Source organism: Panicum virgatum, chromosome 4N (assembly GCF_016808335.1).
Source record: "Panicum virgatum strain AP13 chromosome 4N, P.virgatum_v5, whole genome shotgun sequence".
NCBI classification, from domain to species: domain Eukaryota; kingdom Viridiplantae; phylum Streptophyta; class Magnoliopsida; order Poales; family Poaceae; genus Panicum; species Panicum virgatum.
Genome location: NC_053148.1, coordinates 33455090 through 33474734, shown reverse-complemented (window position 1 = coordinate 33474734; position 19645 = coordinate 33455090). Strand labels below are relative to the sequence as shown.

Sequence of the window (19645 nt, the reverse complement as noted above, 5' to 3'; positions counted from 1 at the left end):
TTATGTTCTTTTATAAACCGGGTGTTACAGAGTGGTATCAGAGCCGTATCGACTGTAGGACGAAGCCTAGATAGAACTGGTCGAGTTTTAGGACTTCTTCTCTCCAATCCTTGCCTGCTGAAACTATTTTACTATTATACCCCTTGACTTCTATGACTTTTTACCCGTCTTGCCTTGATTTTTCTCTCTGAAGAATAGTTTTCGTAGATTTTGGCCTGAATCAGTCATCTGACCACCATGAGTATTAGCTAGGTGACCCTTTTATAATAATACGATAGCACGTTCTGCGACGCGTTGTGTTAGTCGAGTCTTTTGCTAAACTCGGCTAAGTTGTGAAAAATTGTCTGCTTGTTATTATGCTACATGTTTGATTTGGATTTTTGACTGATTGCATAGCTTAGTTGTTTAAATTTGTTTAAAGAAAATCACTCAGATGTTAAAGTTAACTAATTAATAAAATGAGTTAGATCGTTGGGGGTAAAACAGTCAACTCTATCCTGTCTACTTTAACATGGCTGAGTCTTTTTCCGCAAAGAGTTATCATATCCATCTGAATTTATTACTGCAATATCCTTACTCGTGAAATCTTTTGTCCAAAATCAGATGGTGAACACCAGGCGTGGTTCTGACCAGCAGGGGCAGAACAACCAGGGTCAGAATACCCAGGGGACCGGAATCCCGATGCCGCCGCATTTGACTCCGGAGCAGTACTTCCAGCTCCAGATGCAGATGATGGCCACCCTGAACAACACCGTTCAGGCTCTTCAGCAGGCTCACACTCAGCCTCCGCCTCCTCCACCGCCGCAGCCTCGTGACAGGCGTGCTGAGTTCCTGAGGGGTCACCCGCCGACGTTTTCTCACACGTCCGACCCTCTTCAGGCTGACGACTGGCTCCATGCAGTGGAGCGTCAGCTGGACATCGCCCAGTGCGATGATCGGGAGAGAGTTCTGTACGCAGCAGGACAGCTGCGAGGGGCAGCTTTGGACTGGTGGGAGTCCCACCCAGTTCACGACCGCGAGACTCTCACTTGGCTCCAGTTCAGGGAGCGGTTCTGCAGCCACAACGTCCCCGCGGGCGTTATGAAGATGAAGCAGAAGGAGTTCCTTGCACTGAAGCAGGGGACTATGTCGGTCACGGAGTATCGTGATCGCTTTCTTCAGCTGGCTCGCTATGCCCCTGCCGATGTTGCGGATGACCGCAAGAAGCAGGAGCACTTCATGGAGGGTCTTGAGGACTACCTCCAGTACGCGCTGCTCAACCTCCGCTTTGACGACTTCAACCATCTGGTTGACAGCGCGCTCAACACCGAGCGCAAGCACCTGGAGATGGAGGACAAGAAGAGGAAGGTTGTCCCCGTTGCTTCCGGCAGCAACACTCGCCCTCGACTCCAGCAGCCCCAGCAGTACCAGCAGCAGTACCGGCCTCCCCAGCAGTACCAGCCGAGGCCGCAGCAGTACCCGCCTCGACAGCAGCAGGCAGGTCAGGGCCCGAGGTTACCGGCACCTCCGGCTCGTGCTCCACCAGCTCCACAGGCACCGTAGGCTCCACGTCCGGCAGCTCCTACCGGACAACAGGCTCAGGGACCTCCTCGCACCTGCTTTCACTGCGACCAGCCGGGGCACTACACCAACGCTTGCCCCCGGAAGGCGCAGGCGGGACAGCAGGGGCGCCCAGCTCAGCCCAGGGCGCCAGCACAGGTTCGAGTGAACCACGTGACGGCCGAGTCAGCGGCCGAGGCTCCCAACGTGGTTATTGGTACGTTCATGGTTAATTCATATCCAGCTACAGTGCTTTTCGATACTGGTGCTACGCATTCCTTCATTACTCAGTCCTTTGTCGAGCATCATGGTATTCATACTAGCACATTAAAGAGGTGCCTGTTAGTATCTTCACCGGGAGGACAGTTGAGGTCTCACACTTACTGCCCGAGAGTCAGTGTTTCTTTGAGGGGAGTAGAGTTCTGTACTGACCTGATGGTGCTAGACACCAAGGGCATTGATGTCATTCTGGGAATGGAGACTCTGGCCAAATGGGGAGTTCGGATAGATTGTGCTCAGAGGACAATCTTGCTATCAGGTTCCAGTGGCCAAGAGGTTGTTATCAGTGCAGTAGAGCCTTCGGGATTTCTTCATCAGATGGAGGCTAGACCCACGGACGGTATTCGCATGGTGTCTGAATTCCCGGATGTCTTTCCGGATGATCTGCCAGGTATGCCGCCTGAACGCGCCATTGAGTTTTGTATTGATCTCTTGCCTGGCACAGCTCCTATTGCAAAGCGGCCCTACCGTATGGCACCTATAGAGCATGAAGAGGTCAAGAAAACTATTGATGAGTTGCTAGCCAAGGGCTATATCCGTCGCAGCTTCTCTCCTTGGGCTTTTCCGTTGTTGCTGGTAGATAAGAAGGATGGCTCGAAGAGGATGTGTGTGGATTATCGGGAGCTGAATGCAGTCACTATCAAGAACAAGCATCCGCTGCCCCGTATTGAGGATCTCTTCGATCTGCTTCGAGGTGCTCGTATATTCTCGAAGATTGATCTTCGTTCGGGTTATTTTCAGCTGAGAATCCGTCCTGGGGATATTCCGAAGATGGCATTCACCTGCAAGTACGGGCTATATGAGTATACGGTCATGTCCTTCGGCTTGACTAATGCCCCGGCTTACTTCATGCATCTGATGAACATGGTCTTCATGGATTATCTGGATGTCTTTGTGGTGATTTTCATTGATGATATTCTAATCTTCTCCAAGACAGAAGAAGAGCATGAGGAGCATCTGTGACTCGTATTGCAGAGATTGAGGGAGCATCAGTTGTATGCCAAGTTCAGCAAGTGCGAGTTCTGGATTGACGAGGTTCCATTCCTCGGTCATGTTATCTCTCAGGGAGGCATTGCTGTTGATCCGAGCAAGGTGAAGGATGTGCTAGAGTGGGAGACACCGCAGACAGTAAAGGAAGTCAGGTCTTTCTTGGGCTTAGCTGGATATTATCGGAGGTTCATTGAGAATTTCTCCAAGATCGCGAAGCCTTTGACTTCTTTGCTGGAGAAAAATGTGGCTTTCGTATGGACTGATGAGCGTCAGAGGGCCTTTGATGAGTTGAAGAAAAGGTTGACTACGGCACCAGTCCTGACTCTGCCAGACCAGACGAAGAGGTTCACGGTGTATTGTGATGCTTCGAAGGATGGTCTTGGGTGTGTTCTGATGCAGGAGGGCAGAGTGATTGCTTATGCTTCACGGCAGTTACGTCGGCATGAGCTGAATTATCCCACCCATGATCTTGAGTTAGCCGCAGTTGTGCATGCTCTGAAGATTTGGAGGCATTACTTGTATGGGCAGCGGTGTGATATCTACACTGATCACAAGAGCCTCAAGTATATTTTCACGCAGAATGAGCTGAACATGCGGCAGAGAAGATGGCTAGAGTTGGTCAAGGATTATGATCTGGAGATTCACTATCATCCTGGCAAGGCCAATGTTGTAGCAGATGCTCTGAGCAGAAGAAGTTATGTCAACATGACCGTGGCTTTCCAGATGCCTCCAGAGTTATGCGAGGAGTTCGAGCAGTTGAGTCTGGGCTTCTTACATCATACTTCGAGTGCAGCGTTTGAGGCAGTACCTACTCTAGAGTCAGAGATCAGGCAGCATCAGAAAGATGATGAGAAGCTGTAGGAGATTTGTGAGTTGCTCAAGAAGGGCAAAGGCTCCTCATTTCAGAGAGGATGGTCAGGGTACCTTGTGGTACAAGAACCGGATCTGTGTGCCAGATGTGAAGGATCTTCGGAAGTTGATTCTGAGTGAGGCCCATGATACAGCTTATTCTATTCATCCGGGCAGCACGAAGATGTACTATGATCTGAAGGAACGTTTCTGGTGGTATGGGATGAAGCGTTCAGTGGCAGAGTACGTGGCTATTTGTGACACCTGTCAGCGTGTCAAGGCTGAGCATCAGAGGCCAGCAGGTCTATTGCAGCCTTTGAAGATTCCAGAGTGGAAATGGGAGGAAATCACTATGGACTTTATTGTTGGATTGCCTCGTACTCAGAAAGGGTACCACTCCATATGGGTAGTAGTGGATCGTCTGACGAAAGTTGCTCACTTCATTCCAGTGAACACTACTTACTCCGGTGCTAGACTTGCAGAGTTGTACATCTCTCGGATTGTCTGCTTGCATGGTGTGCCCAAGAAGATCATATCTGACAGAGGGTCTCAGTTCACTTCTCGATTCTGGGAGCAGCTCCATGATTCGTTGGATACGAAGCTGCGTTTCAGTACGGCTTATCACCCTCAGACAGATGGGCAGACAGAGAGAACCAACCAGGTGTTGGAGGATATGCTGAGAGCTTGTGCCATTCAGTACGGTACTAGTTGGGATAAGTGCCTGTCTTATGCTGAGTTCTCATATAACAACAGCTATCAGGATAGTCTGAAGAAGTCCCCCTTCGAGGCATTGTATGGCAGAAAGTGCAGGACTCCTCTCTATTGGGATCAGATTGGTGAGAAGTAGCTCTTTGGCCCTGAGATCATAGATGATGCAGAACATATGGTTCAGGCTGTGCGAGAAAATCTGAGAATTGCACAGAGCAGACAGAAGAGCTATGCTGATGGCAAACGGAGAGATCTGACCTTCAGTGTCGGTGATTATGTGTATCTGAAGGTGTCTCCGATGAGAGGAATCCGCAGATTTAATGTCAAGGGGAAGTTAGCACCTCGGTATGTGGGGCCATTCAAGGTGCTAGAGCGGAAAGGCGAAGTTGCTTATCGCCTGGAGTTACCTCTCAGCCTCTCAGGAGTTCATGATGTCTTCCATATATCTCAGCTGAAGAGGTGTTTACGAGTACCCGAGGAGCAGGCACCACTAGATGGAGTAGATGTACAGGAAGATCTGACTTATACTGAGCATCCGGTGAAGATTCTGGAGACATCAGAGAGGGTTACTCGGAACAAGCGCATCAAGATGTGCAGAGTTCAGTGGAGTCACCACAGTGAAGCTGAGGCTACTTGGGAGCGAGAAGATGAGTTGAAGAAGACGTATCCAGATCTCTTTGCTAGCCAACCCAGCTAAATCTCGGGGACGAGATTTCTTTAAGGGGGTAGGGTATGTAACACCCTAATTTTAAATTTCAGCATTTATTAATAAATTTAAATGGCTTTATTCCATTTCTAAGGTTTATTGTGTTAGACTGGCATTCAATCTAAATTTTTGTTCCTTAAATAATTAAAATTCATCATAGGTTAATTTTGTTGTTGCATCATGCTGGAGCATCTTTTCTTTTGTTGTGTGGTTAGGTTTTGAATTCAAATTAGTTTGAATTCAATTAGTTGTATTTGGTTAGAATTAGGAAGGAAAAGAAATAGAAGTATAGAAGAAAGCCTTAAACCCAAACTCAGAAAATCCAAAACCCAGTCCGGCCCACTACCTCAGCCCAAACTCGCGAGACCCAGCCCAACCCGGCCGGCCCAGCTCGCCACCCCGCTCCTCTCCCCGTGGCCCAGCTGGCTCTCCCTGCCCAGCCCGCTCCCCGGCCCGCCAGCGCGCCACTCGGCCCAGTCCCGCGTCGCGCACGGCCAGCTCATCCCGCACTCGCTCGGGCCCGCCTGCCAGCGCCCGCGGCCTACGCAGCTCGCCCCAGCGCGTCGCCCACTCACACGCCCCTCTCTCCCTGCGCACCCGGGCCCGCCTGTCATCGCCCTCCTCCCCCTTCCTTCTCCAGTGCGCCAACGAACCCCGCCCATCTCGCAATCCAACAGAGCGCTGCCGTAAACCCTAGCCGCTCGCCCGCCTCAGCTCTGCCCCTGCGCCGCCGCGGACTCGCCGCTCCGCCGTGATTCCGCTGCCTCACTGCCTCCCGAGCCACCACAAGCCTCGAGTTAACTCCGCCGCGTGCCCAAAACCAACACAGAGGCCGCCTTTCCCCGACACCGGACCTCGTCATCGCCGGAATCGCGCCTTGTCCGCCGCAGGTGAGCAAGCTGCGCCGCCGCAATTGTTCGCCGCCGTGGAACCTCGGGCCGCCCTGACCCTCGGTCCTGCTTTGCAGCACCGCCAAGACTCGATCCGTGGAGCCTGGACGCCCAGAGGAGCCCTCCATCGGCCAGGCCCCGAACTCCGAGCGCCGCCCATGACCTTCGCCGTCGTCGCCCTTCCGCTGCTACTCCAGCCATCCCTCGCCTTGGTAAGAGTCAGCCCGTCTCCCGGATGCTTTTACACCATAGCTTGTACCCCATAGGCCACCCCCGTAGCGGGAACACCCCGGCCGGCGAAGCGCCACCGCGCAGAGCCGCCGTCGTTCTTGCAGGCGCCGCCCAGAGCCCTACCCAGCCTCGCAATTGCCTCAGGTGGTTTACGCATGTTGCGTAGACCCTTCTGGACCCTAGCGCCGGTCCGTTTAGCCCCCAGAACACCGGATTTGAGGAAGTCCAGCGAGGTACGGCCGCACGCCGCCGCGGGCACTCATCCCCCGGCGACCCAGCGCCGCCGCCTGAGCCCCCAATCACCTAGTGCCGCCCGATCTCGAATGGACGGCCGAGATTAGAACGGCGCCCCCTTTGATCCTAGCCACCAGATCTGGATCTGACGGTCCAGATCTGAACGTACCGCTTCGCCCTGCCCACTTTGCTAAAGAGCCCTCGGGCTTTTGCAATATCAACCCGCCGTCCCAGCCAGGTCAAAAATATTTACGGTTAGGCCCTGTTTTTATCGTTTTAGCCCCTGAGTTTTACCAGAATAGTACCCGCCATCCAGGCTTAGTCTTTTTGCGAGTTAGACCCTAGAGTTTTAGTTTAATTATGTTTTAGTCCCTGGTTTTTGCAGAAAACCCCCTGGAACTTAGTTTTTCTCGCAGATAAGCCCCTAGAACTTGTTTTTGGCCTAGAAAATGCGTTTTAGCTCCGTTTTTAGCGTTCTTTATATCCACGCGATCGTTGTAACGCATAAAACAATATTAGAGTAGTTTAGTGCACTGTTTTTATGTATTGATGTACTGTTTCTTTGCTTTTTGTTAGTGTTTGCTTATATGCTTATTTCGTGCAATGTTTTGGCCATGTGCTCGTGAGTAGACGTTGATCCATCTGAGGAGCCCCAGTACCAGTACCCGGAGCAGCCATCTTCGGAGCAGTTTGAGCAGCAGCCAGAGCAGTATGAGGAAGGCAAGTATAACATGAACAACCTATCACCTTTAAATACATTTTCATACTGTATTTAATACTGTATGCCTATAAGGATTTCCTAGCCACTTTATATCCTTTATATACATCCTTTGGGTTGCATTTTGGTTAGTTGTGCTAGGTTGCTGTGCTATAACACACTCTGGTCCTTTTTAATTAATTTGATTAATGGTTTACTTGAACTTAATTCTGAGAGTGGCACTCTGTGTGGCTTGAGTGGCTCACGTCTCGTTAAAAGATGTTTTTTGTAGAAACATGGTTTAGGGGGCCAGCACGGTGCTTAGTGCTTGGTTGGCCACTCTCCATAAGGACCGGTTCATAGAGCGACAACCTGGGACAACAGCGCTACCACAAGGCTAGAATGGGATAGACTTGGCTTACTAATTAGGTCTTTTTGGTTTGGAGTAACTTACCTGCGGGGCAAGAGTAGTAAGCTTCAATGGTCCCTGCTCCTCCGGCTTGGTCTGTGCTTGGATTGCGCTCCTGTGCTTGTACCCCCGGAGGTGGGCCCCATCGTCGCTGACCTAACTCTCGCGGTTACGCCTTACCAACGAGATTCTTTGTAGCGGCCTCGTAGTGAGTCGCTAGTCATCTCACCTAAGGAAGTGTGATGAACCTCTGGCGTAGCTCACGACTTGTGGTTAAAGATGTGCAACCTCTGCAGAGTGTAAAACTGGTATACTAGCCGTGCTCACGGTTATGAGCGGCCCAGATCCTCCTTTTGATTAGTGGGGTTGTCTCCTTCCGACGAGGAAGGTGCCTCTCGGGGTTACCTTGGTTTGGTTTGGTTTGGTTTGGTTCTCAGTAGTATCATGATTAAATTTGACTAATTACTATGTAACCGGGTTAATGGTAATTCATCAACTTGTAGTAAATAGCTCTAATAAAATTTTGCCAAGATTAAAAGCTAATGCAGTTGAGTCAGCCAACCTTAGAGCCTCATAGTTTGTGTTATACTTGTTGAGTACAAGTTGTGTACTCACTCTTGCCTCTTCTCTACTTTTTCCTCTTGGCTATGCTACTGCTGCTCAGTTCCTGCCGACACGAGGGAGTTCGTCCAGCGCTACCAGAACTACGAGGACTTCTAGGTGTTCGTCTCCCAGTCGACGTCCCTGTGGAGCCCTGCTTCAGCTTCGGAGAGCTTTATCGTATTTTGTACTTCGCTTCCGCTGTATCAGACATTTTTGTCATTATTGTAATAAATAACATTCGTATTCGCTTTATTATATCTTTTACGTGATATGTGCTATGATATACTGTTCATTCTGTTGTATATACGTGTGACTTGATCCTGGCACGTATATGATTGCTCGGTTTATGTTCTTTTATAAACTGGGTGTTACAGTTTCCAGCGGGACGCGCGATCTCGTTCGGGAGTCTCGAGTTCAGGACAACCGGCAACGGTTACCTCATGCAGCTCCTCTCCTCCGAACGCAACCTCATCACTCCGACTTCGCCAGCCCGGCGCAACAGGCGCTCGGGTCAGCGTTCGCGACAAGCACGCGCGGAGCGGCGTCGTGCGGCACGCCACAGCTCCCCCACGTGGGTCGAGGCTGGTGTGTCGCAACTCAGCATCACGACCAATGGGGCAACCGTTTCACCATCGCGTGCCTCGGCGTCATCTACGCCGGCACCATCGCCTGCGGCAACACTAGTGCCTCCCAGGGGGGACTCGACTTCGGCGTCGCCCTTCCCCTTCGGGATGCGCAACGCAGCCGCCCACGCCTCGTCAACCGTCGCTGACTTCATCGAGCGTGGGGATCTGCCGGGTCATCATCTTCGGTCGATTCGCAGCCCCATCGCGTCATCTCCTAACGAATCCTACCCCGAGACGGCGAGCTCGATCGCCGACGACATCGACTTCTTCATGACCAACTTCATAGCCGAGGGGGCCGAGGACTACTCCGGGGCCCGTGACCCCGACGCTCTCCGCGCGTTCCAGCTGGCGACGGCCTACTGCCTCACCTGCTCCGAAGACTCCAGCGAGGGGGATTTCGATCCTTCCCGGGAGTGCTTCATGGTGGACCTTGCGGACGAGCAAAATGACAACGCCCCAGGCAACAACGGGGAAGGCGGGGCGGACGTACGGGCAAAGCAACCGGTGGTCCCGCCTGCGGCCCCTTCCTCGTCAAGTTCGGCGGCGCGACAAGCTCAACTGGCGCAGCTCAACGAGCTTCGAGCCAAGCTCGACGAGCAGTGTCAACAAACCCAGGAGCTACGCGCCGCACTCGAGCAGTAGCGTGCCGTGCCTGGTGCACACGCCCAGGCGGCGGGATGTGTTGCCCGGGAGCGCATCCTGGCCGACGACAACGTCGACAAATCTCCGGAACTGAAGACGGCGGGCGAGAAGCTCGTCGCTGCGGCTTACCTACTCCAAGCTATGCCCGAGCCATCGACACCTTCGGGCCGCAACCTGCGCCGCGAGGCGTAGGAGCTCATCGAGCAAGCTGCCGTGCAGCAGGCCGAGAGTTCTGCGTCTCGCATGCGCTCGAAGGCCCCGGAGCAGTGTGATGGGACTGCGCACCAGGACCGTGAGGTCTCCGTGCACACACCCCCAGCGGCGAAGGGCAAAGCAGCCGTAGCGCCCGGCGCGAGGGCACCCTCGGTGCACGAGCGCATCGGGAGAGTTCCCGTAAGGGAGCGAATCCGTGACACTCGCGGGCACGCTGGCGACGGCGACGCCCGCAACGTCATCGACGGCAGGAGGTACACCCCTCGACGGGGTGGACGCTTCGACCCCGAGCACGACAGGGGTGAGTCACCAGAGCCTCCGGGCACCCGGGTGTTCAGCCGGGAGATTCGAACCGCGCCTTTTCCCCCGCGCTTCCGACAACCCAACACCCTCGTCAAATACTCGGGCGAGACTGATCCTGCAGTCTGGCTTAACGACTACCGCCTAGCATGCCAGCTAGGCGGCGCGACGGAGGACGCGGCCATCATCCGCAACCTTCCTCTCCATCTTGCTGACGCCACACGAACGTGGCTCGAGCACCTGCCTGCGGATCAGATCCACAACTGGGTCAATTTGGTCCACATCTTCGTGGGCAATTTCCAGGGCACGTATGTTCACCCTGGGAACTCTTGGGACCTCAAAGGGTGTCGCCAAAAGCCCCGCGAGTCCCTGCGTGACTACGTGCGACACTTCTCCAAGCAGTGCACCGAGCTCCCCAGCGTCACCCACGTCGAGGTCATTAACGCTTTCCTCGAGGGTACGACGTGCAGGAACTTAGTGCATGAGCTTGCGAGAAGCCGACCCGTTAACACCCATGAGTTGTTCGACACTGCCACCAACTATGCCGCCGGCGAGGAAGCGGTTGGTGCCATCTTCGACGACAAATTGAGCAAGCGCAAAGACGATGCGCCCGTGGAGGGCGGCAGCGTCAAACCCAATGCCCCCGCCAAGAAACTGAAGCGGGGGAAGAAGGGAAAGAAGCCGGTCCCACCAAGCCAGCGCGGGTCGAGACAGGCAGAGGACTCCGAGGAGGCCTTTGCAGCTGCCCCAGACCGCAAGGGACCTCGAGGCCCCCCTCGAGGCGGTGGTGGCCAGTTCGACGACATGCTTAAGAAGCCGTGTCCTTACCACAAGGGCCCGGTCAACCATACCCTCGAGCAGTGCGAGATGCTCAAGAAATACTACAACCGTGTCGCGCATCGCGACGAGGACAAGAAGAAGGATGCTGGCGACAAAGGTGGAGATGACGAGTTCCCCCCAGTGGAGAACGCCTTCTTCATCTTTGGAGGAACAACAACGAATATGACTTCTCGGCAGCGCAAGCGTGAGCGCCGCGAAGTCTTTTCTGTTACCAAAGCCACGCCATCCTACCTCGACTGGTCGAAGGATACCATCGCCTTTGGCCGCGAGGACCACCCCGACTACGTCCTGCATCCGGGACGGTATCCGCTCGTTGTCGATCCCATCATCGGCAACACTCGCTTCTCCAAGGTGCTCATGGACGGAGGCAGCAGCCTCAACATCATGTACGCCCCTACCTTGGAGCTCATGGGGATCGGACTGGACAAGCTTCGCCCCAGCAAGTCGCCATTCTATGGCGTTGCGCCGGGGAAGCGAGTCCAACCCCTCGGCCAGATCGATCTGCCTGTATGCTTCGGCACAGCAGCCAACTTCCGCAAGGAGGTTCTCACTTTCGAGGTGGTGGGATTTCGAGGGTCCTATCATGCCATCCTTGGTCGTCCTTGCTACGCCAAGTTTATGGCTGTCCCCAACTACACCTACCTCAAGCTCAAAATGCCGGGTCCGAAGGGCGTCATCACCATCGGCTCTTCGTTCGAGCACGCCTACGAGTGCGACGTCGAGTGCGTTGAGCATGCGGAAGCTCAAGCGGAGGACGAGGCCCTCGCAGCCACCCTCGACAAAATGGCGAGCGAGGCCTTAGACTCCACGCACCGACACGCCGGGAGCTTCGAGCCCGCCGAGGGTATCAAGAAAGTACCCCTCGACCCAAGCCACTCCGACGACAAGGTGTTGCAGATCAGCGCCACCCTCGATGACAAATAGGAAGTGGTGCTCGTCGATTTCCTCCGCGCCAACGCAGATATCTTTGCGTGGAGCCCCTCGGACATGCCTGGCATACCGAGGGAGGTCGCCGAGCACTCTCTTGATGTCCGACCCAACTCCAAGCCGGTCAAGCAGCGCCTAAGACGCTTCGACGAGCTCAAGCGCCGGGCGATCGGCGAGGAGTTGCAGAAACTTCTGGCGGCCGGATTCATCAAAGAGGTATTCCATCCCGAGTGGCTAGCTAATCCAGTATTAGTGAAGAAAAAGAGTGGAAACTGGAGGATGTGTGTGGACTACACTAGTCTAAATAAGACATGTCCGAAGGTTCCCTTTCCCTTGCCACGAATTGATCAGATTGTAGATACTACTGCGGGATGTGAGCTCTTATCCTTTCTTGATGCTTACTCCGGTTACCACCAAATCAAGATGAAAGAGTCCGACCAGCTCGCGACTTCTTTTATCACACCTTTTGGCATGTACTGCTACGTTACGATGCCCTTTGGCCTCAGAAACGCCGGAGCTACCTATCAACGGTGTATGCTCCACGTTTTCGGAGACCATCTCGGGCGGAGCGTAGAGGCATATGTCGATGACATCGTTGTAAAATCCAGGAAGGCGGACGACCTAGTTGCCGATCTCAGGATCGCATTCGATTGCCTACGGGCCAAAGGGGTAAAACTTAACCCCGAGAAGTGCGTATTCGGGGTGCCTCGAGGCATGCTCTTGGGTTTCATTGTCTCCCAGCGGGGCATCGAACCCAACCCTGACAAAGTCTCGGCCATCACTCGGATGGGACCGATCCGAGATATGAAGGGGGTACAGAGGGTCATGGGATGCCTAGCGTCCCTTAGCCGTTTCATCTCGCGTCTCGGCGAGAAAGGCTTACCCCTGTATCGACTCTTGAGGAAAACCGAGCACTTCACGTGGACCCCCGAAGCTCAAGAAGCCCTCGAAAGGCTGAAGGCATCGCTCACTCATGCTCCCATTCTTACGCCACCTACGGACGGCGAGCCCCTCTATCTGTACGTAGCTGCGACGACCCAAGTGGTCAGCGCGGTGATCGTGGTTGAAAGACAAGAGGAGGGTCAGGCTCTGCCCGTCTAGCGGCCGGTGTACTATATCAGCGAGGTGTTGTCCGAAACCAAGACACGCTATCCGCAGATTCAAAAGCTGCTCTACGCAGTAGTGCTAGCTCGACGCAAGTTGCGCCACTACTTCAAGGCTCACCCCGTCACCGTTGTCTCGTCTTTCCCCTTGGGAGAGATAGCCCGCAACCGGGAAGCCGAGGGTAGAATTGCCAAATGGTCTGTGGAGCTGATGGGAGAGACCCTCGCCTACGCCCCCCGCAGAGCGATCAAGTCCCAAATCTTGGCTGACTTCGTGGCTGAGTGGACGGACACTCAGCTACCCCCATCACAAATCCAGGGCGAATGCTGGATTATGTACTTCGACGGGTCGGTGATGAAAACTGGCGCCGGTGCCGGCCTCCTATTCATCTCACCCCTCGGAGAACACATACGGTACGTGATCCGCTTGCATTTCCCTGCTTCGAACAATATGGCGGAGTATGAGGCCCTCCTCGGTGGCCTCCGCATCGCCATCGAGCTCGGTGTCAAACGCCTCAACGCGCGCGGTGACTCTCAGCTTGTCGTCGACCAAGTAATGAAAGAGTCCAGCTGTCACGACCCGAAGATAGAGGCATACTGCAACGCGGTGCGCCGCCTCGAAGACAAATTCGACGGTCTCGAGCTCAATCATGTCCCGCGCAAGTACAACGAGGATGCCGACGAACTGGCCAAGATAGCCTCGGGGCGGACCACTGTCCCCCCGAATATCTTCGCCCGCGACATCGCCAAGCCCTCCGCCGAATTCAAGGACCCGCCGGAGCCGGGCCCCTCGTCCACCGGGTCCCCCGGCGGGAACCCCCCGGCGGACGGGGTCGAGCCCATGGACATTGACTTTGGGACCACCTCCGCGGACGAGGCCGAAGCAATGGAAGTCGACGAGGCCCCCACCTCACGAGACTGGCGCGTCCAGTACCTTGACTGGATGATTCGAGGGATCTTACCCTCGAACCGTGCTCAGGCACGGCGCCTCGCCAGGAGGGCCAAGTCCTTCGCTCTAATCGACAATGAGCTACACAAGCGCAGTCCCTCGGGCGTCTTGCAGCGATGCATCCCCCTCCCCGAGGGCAAGGAGCTGATCCGCGACATCCACGCTGGCATCTGCGGCCATCACGCCGCACCACGTACCCTCGTGGGCAACTCGTTTCGGCAAGGATTTTACTGGCCCACCGCGGTCGCCGACGCCACCGACGTCGTGCGGACCTGCGAGGGTTGCCAGTTCTATGCTCGAAAAACACATCTTCCGGCCCATGCTCTGCAGACCATCCCCATCACGTGGCCGTTCGCCATGTGGGGGCTGGACCTCGTCGGTCCGCTGAAGAAGGCGCCCGGGGGCTTCACCCACTTGCTGGTGGCGGTCGACAAGTTCTCCAAATGGATCGAGGCTCGACCCATCGGCAAGATCAAATCCGAGCAAGCAGTCCAATTCTTCACCGACATCGTCTTCAGGTTCGGGGTCCCGAACTCGATCATCACCGACAACGGCACCCAGTTCACAGGCAAGAAGTTCTTGGCGTTCTGTGACAGCTTCCACATACGTGTGGACTGGTCGGCTGTGGCACACCCACAGACGAACGGGCAAGTGGAGCGTGCCAACGGCATGATCCTCCAAGGACTAAAGCCAAGAATCTTCAACAAGCTGAACAAGTTCGGCCGGAGGTGGCTCACGGAGCTACCCTCGGTCATCTGGAGCCTGAGGACGACCCCGAGCAGAGCCACGGGCTTTTCTCCGTTCTTCTTGGTCTATGGTGCCGAGGCTATCCTCCCCACTGACTTGGAGTACGGATCGCCGAGGCTCAAGGCATATCAAGAGCAACGAAACCAGCGAGCTCGCGAAGACTCGCTGGACCAAGTGGACGAGGCTCGAGACATGGCGCTCCTCCACTCTGCGCGCTACCAGCAGTCCTTGCGAAGGTATCAAGCGCAGAGGGTCCGGCGCCGAGACCTCAACGAAGGGGACTTGGTGCTAAGGCTTCGACAAGACAACAGGGGCCGCCACAAGCTCTCACCTCCATGGGAAGGACCGTACATAATCGCCAAGGTGCTCAAGCCCGGCACGTACAAGCTGGCCAACGAAAAAGGCGAAGTCCTCACCAACGCTTGGAATATACAACAGCTACTCGCTTTTATCCTTAGCATTTCAAGCTATTTGTATATTGTTCGTACTCGCATTTTCAATTTCCCGAAATAATAAGGAAGTACGCTTTACTTATTTCTTTTTGGGAACATTCCCGACCCTCGAGGGCTCGGGCGCGCACGAACATCGAGGTACGCTCGGCTTTACCCTCGGCAAAACCGAGCCTCCCTCGGGGGCTACTAGGGGGGAACCCCCGAACGTCCCCAAAAAGTCGCCAATGTTTTTTCGAAATATCTCCGTCTCGACCCTAAGCTTCTCGTATCCTTGGAAAAAACGGACGCGAGGCATAAGCAACTACGGTACGGGGCTGGCCGAGTCGTGGGGCCGCCTACGCCTCCGGGATACGGCACCCCCCTCACCACCCTACGCCTACGTTGCTTATGAACGCGAACTTCCTCGCAGATGTTTATCTAAGTCGCATACGAAGAACACGGAAGTAAAGTAAAGAAACACAGGCTCGAACACACAAGGCCTCGACGGGCCACACATTCAAATTACGAAAACAAATCTCTTATATTCATAAAGTGCGATTACAAGGCGCGACTATGATAAACACTAATCTATTTACAATGGGCTTCGAGGCCCAACTTTCCTACAGGCATCCATCCCCCCCTGCGGGTCTTCAGGGGCGTCGAATTCAGCGATGGGAGGGATGTCTGCCTCGAGCTTCTCGGCGAGGACGGTGGCGAATTCCTCTGCGGCTGCGTCAGCTTCATCCATGATGACCGACGCGGCGTCCGCATCCGCATCATCGGGAACGACGTACCCCGACGACACCCTCTGGAGATCCATGAGGTAATGCGTTGAGGCCACGGCGAGAGCCCGCAGGACACCGAGGCGGAAGGTACTCTTGGCGTGTTCGGCAATCCGGCCGCCTAGCGCGCGCAGGCGGCTGATCACCGAACTGCCCGAGACGGTGCCCTCCCCCTCGAGCTCTTGACACATGCTCACGGCGGTCTGCTCCAGCTCAGCAAACTCCATTTGTGCCGCCGTGAGCACGGTGTGGACCGCTTCCTTCGCCGCGGTCTCATCCGCCACCTTTTGCCTCAGCTCTGAGCAAAGGAAATCAACATTAGCCACGAAAGAAAGCAAAACGACGGAAAATCGAAGGTACTCACCCTCCATGTTCTTTTGCGCCTCCTCCCTCTGGGTACGGGCGGCCTCCTCGAGCGAGGACATGGAGGCTTCCTTTTCCTTAAGGCTAGCCCCCATGTTCTGGAGGGCCACCTTCCTCTCTTCGAGGGCCACACCCTGTTCCTAGAGGGTCCCGGCGAGCGCAACCACGGCCACCTCTTTGTGGAGGAGCTCGGCTTTTTGCTGCTCAAGAGTGGCGCCGAGGCGTTGCAGCTCGGCGCTCTGCGCCTCCGCCTCCCGAGCTCTCTCCTCGAGCGCCGTCCGAAGGCGCTGCAGCTCGGCAGCTTGTGCCTCGGCCTCCTGGGCCTTCTCCTCCGCTGCCGCCCTCTGGACGTCCCGCTCACCAGCAACCCGCGCCAGCTCCTCCTCCAGCGCCCGCTGACGCGCTCCCAGATCGGCCATTTTGGTGTTGGCGTCGATGTTTTTGAGCACCAGCTCGGCGTTGTGTTGCCCGAGCTGGCTCATCTGGGAGTACAGCTGGTTCATCTCGACGCTCTTTTGGCGCGAGATTTCCCTCAGCTGCTGCAAAGGGGGAGGGCGTGGGTGAGGACGCGTAAAAGCTAAAACCGAATCCGAGCAATTTTCGGGGGGGAAATATTTACCTGGCTGACCTGGTAATCCGCGTTCTGATGAAGCTGATAAGCGCGGTCGAGGGCCTGCAAGATCTCGCGCCCAACGCCCATCTGCTTGTTCCAGGCCTCCTCCTCCTCCTGCTCCTTGCGAAGGAACTCTGAGGGGACACCAGACGGGACGATAACCCCGAGGTGGCTCCCCTCCGACGCCCCCGCTTCGAGCACGCCCGCGCTGGCCGACGCGAACTCGGCAATATGTGCGGCGGCGCTCGCCGCAGCAGCGGGGTCGATATCCATCGAGTCCCCATACTCCTCGCTGCTGTCTGGCAGCTCCACCACCGCCGTTGCGCCCCCCTGCGCCGTGGGCACGGGCACTATCGCGGCGGTACCCTCGTCTCGGGCCTCGGTGGGCTCCGAGATGGGGGCTCCTTCTACCACTGGCGCCTCTTGCGCCATTTCTTCTGCGAGACCCTCGCCCTCGGCCCTCGAAGGCTCGAAGACGGGGGTCTCCTCCGCAGTTTGGCCGGCAGGGTGCTCCTGCGCGCCCCCGCCAGTTTCTCCTCCTATGTCCGGCCGGGCGGCGATATCTGCGTCGCCCTGACCGGCCTCAACATCAATGACCGCTTGGGCGGCGCCACCGGCACCGCCCTGGCCGGTCTCCTCGGCGTCGGCCGCTTGAGCAGCCGCCTCGGCGCCACGGTGGCCGGCGTCACTCTGACCAGCGTCACCCTCCTTCTCCCGGGCTTGCTGCGCCGCCTGGGCCCCTCGGGCCACTGCCTCCCGTAGCCTAGCGGCCGCCGCCTCGAGATCCAAGGCGGGCGGGGGCTGCGGCGCCGTGTGCGGAGTGCTGCGAGCCCCGGTCTTGAGAGCCTTGGCCGGGGCAAGCCGCACTGCATCCTTGGGAACGGCCCTGGGGCTGGAAGTCAAGAGGCACGAGTTGAGCGGGATCGAGAAATTTACCAAGTACATAACAAAAAACGAAATCCAAAATGCTTACCCAGATCGAGCACTCATGCTCCTCTTCCTCGTGGCGCTCTTTCGAGCCTGGGGCATCGAGCTGTCCCTTGAAGACTGCCCCGAGGGCGCCCCCCTCGTGTCAGCCCGATGGCTCGAGGCTGCCAGCACGGACGACTCCTCTCCCGCCGTGGCCTCGTGGCCGCGGATCAGCACCTGGGGCGCAGGCGACCCCTCGCCGGCCGCCGGCGAGGATGACCCCCGTACCGCACCCTCGAGGGTGGGATTCGCCGATGACCCCGCTACGGCCCCCGGCTCCTCTGGCGCCACGGTTGCTCCCTCTTCCTCGTCCCACAGGTAGAACGGTAGGGGGCTCGCGCCCTCCCCGTCCCCCCTCGGCGCGCGGTCCTCGGCATCCGAGGCCTCCTCCGAGTCCTCCTCCTCGTCCTCCTCCGAGGACTCAGGTGTGGCGGGTCGCGGCTTCCCCTCCGCCCGAGCGAGCTGGCGCGCCTTGTCGTGCGCCGCCTTCCTTTTCCTCTTCCTCTCGGCCTTGGCCTCCACCACGTCCTTCCGCCTCTTCATCTTCTCCGCGTGGAGGCGATTGATCAGGCGCTGTTCTGAGACTGGAGGCCTCGAGGTGCCGCATCTCAAACCCTGTACAATACACACAGATGGGGTCAGGAAAGGGGAACTACACGATGCACGACGAGTTCGAAGCCAAAACTCACCAGGGAAATATACCCCGGCTCGGGGCGCATCTTGATCCTCCAAAGATCCGCGGGATCTTAGGGAAACTCCGCCACCGCATACTTCGCCCTTCGGGCATCGTTGGTGTGGGAGAGAAGCTTGCTCGACGTCCTCGAGCCCTCGACCTTGCTCCCGGGGATGAGCCGGTAAATCGGCAGGGCCCTCTCCACAAGAGGGATCACCCTCTGCCGGTGAAAGTTCGCGATGACGTCCGCCGCTGTCAATCCCTTCCTCGCCAAACGCGCCAGCGCATCGGTGAGGCCCTCGAGCCTGGCTTGTTGGGCTGGGGGCGACACCCCCCAGTCCCACTTCGCCGGACGCTCCCGAAGAACCTTGTTAGTAAACGCCGGGAGCGCGCCGCTGAAGTTTCGAAGGTAGAACCACCCTCGGCTCCACCCGGAGTTGTTTGTCGTCATCTTGCTTGTGATATAAAGGTTCCGCCGGTTCGGGCGGACGTGGAGCGTCAAGCCACCGGCGCGCGCGAACCGCCTTGGCTGGTTCCGCGCGTTCTCGACGAAGAGCTCGCTGCGGAACAGGTGGATCCAGAGATCCCAGTGGACATCGATGCCGAGGTACCCCTCGCAGACGGCGACGAAGACCGCCGCCTGCGAGATGGAGTTGGGGCTGAAATTGTGCAGCTCCACTCCGTAGTACGCGCACAACGCCCTCATAAACTTGCTGGCGGGGAGGCCGAAGCCCCGTTCGTGGAGGCGCACGAAGCTCACAACATAGCCCTGCGGGGGCTCCGGCTCAGACTCGTCCGAGCGCGGGGAAATCCACGCCGGCGCCCCCGCGTCGGGGTTCCGCGGCAGCAGCCGATCGGCGACCAGCTGCTCCAGCACCGCGACGGTGGCAGAGGACTTCCCCCATGGCAAGGGCTCCTGGATATCCGACATCTCCGAGAGTCGAGGGGGGATGGAAAAAGGAAGGCTCCGAAATGGCTAAGTCTCTTCCTCTCTCTTTCTCTTTCTCCTTTCTCCTTCTCGCTCTAGGCTATGGGTTCAGGAGGCGACGGAGGCAGAGAAGGCGAAACAGGATGAAGGCAAATGGCCAGGTGAACCCAAAACATCCCCTTCTTCTCCATATTTATGTACCACGGGGGGCGCACCCACAGCCACGGCCCAAATCTACCGCATTCAATGCGGTAGATTTTGCTATCACTGACGGGTGGGCCCCACGACCGCGGAGTTCCCCACGCGCGCACGCGGCGATAAATGCGGCACGGTAACCGGCGGGCGTGATGCGACTGTTGTGTTATCCCATCCGTCAGCCGCCGCCCACGCCGCTCCGTCTGCCC

The 19645-nt window shown here is 56.7% G+C and overlaps 1 protein-coding gene across 1 annotated transcript; it reads left to right on the top strand.

Annotated features, from left to right (window-relative positions):
* Positions 1-6119: 6119 nt before the first annotated feature.
* On the top strand, positions 6120-14785 carry LOC120669338 (the record flags this gene model as incomplete). The annotated part of the gene is made up of 3 exons (XM_039949108.1): positions 6120-6173; positions 13379-14110; positions 14297-14785. Coding segments are annotated over exons 1-3 (1275 nt in total), but the record flags the coding sequence as incomplete, so codon positions are not given.
* Between the last annotated feature and the right edge of the window lie 4860 nt (positions 14786-19645).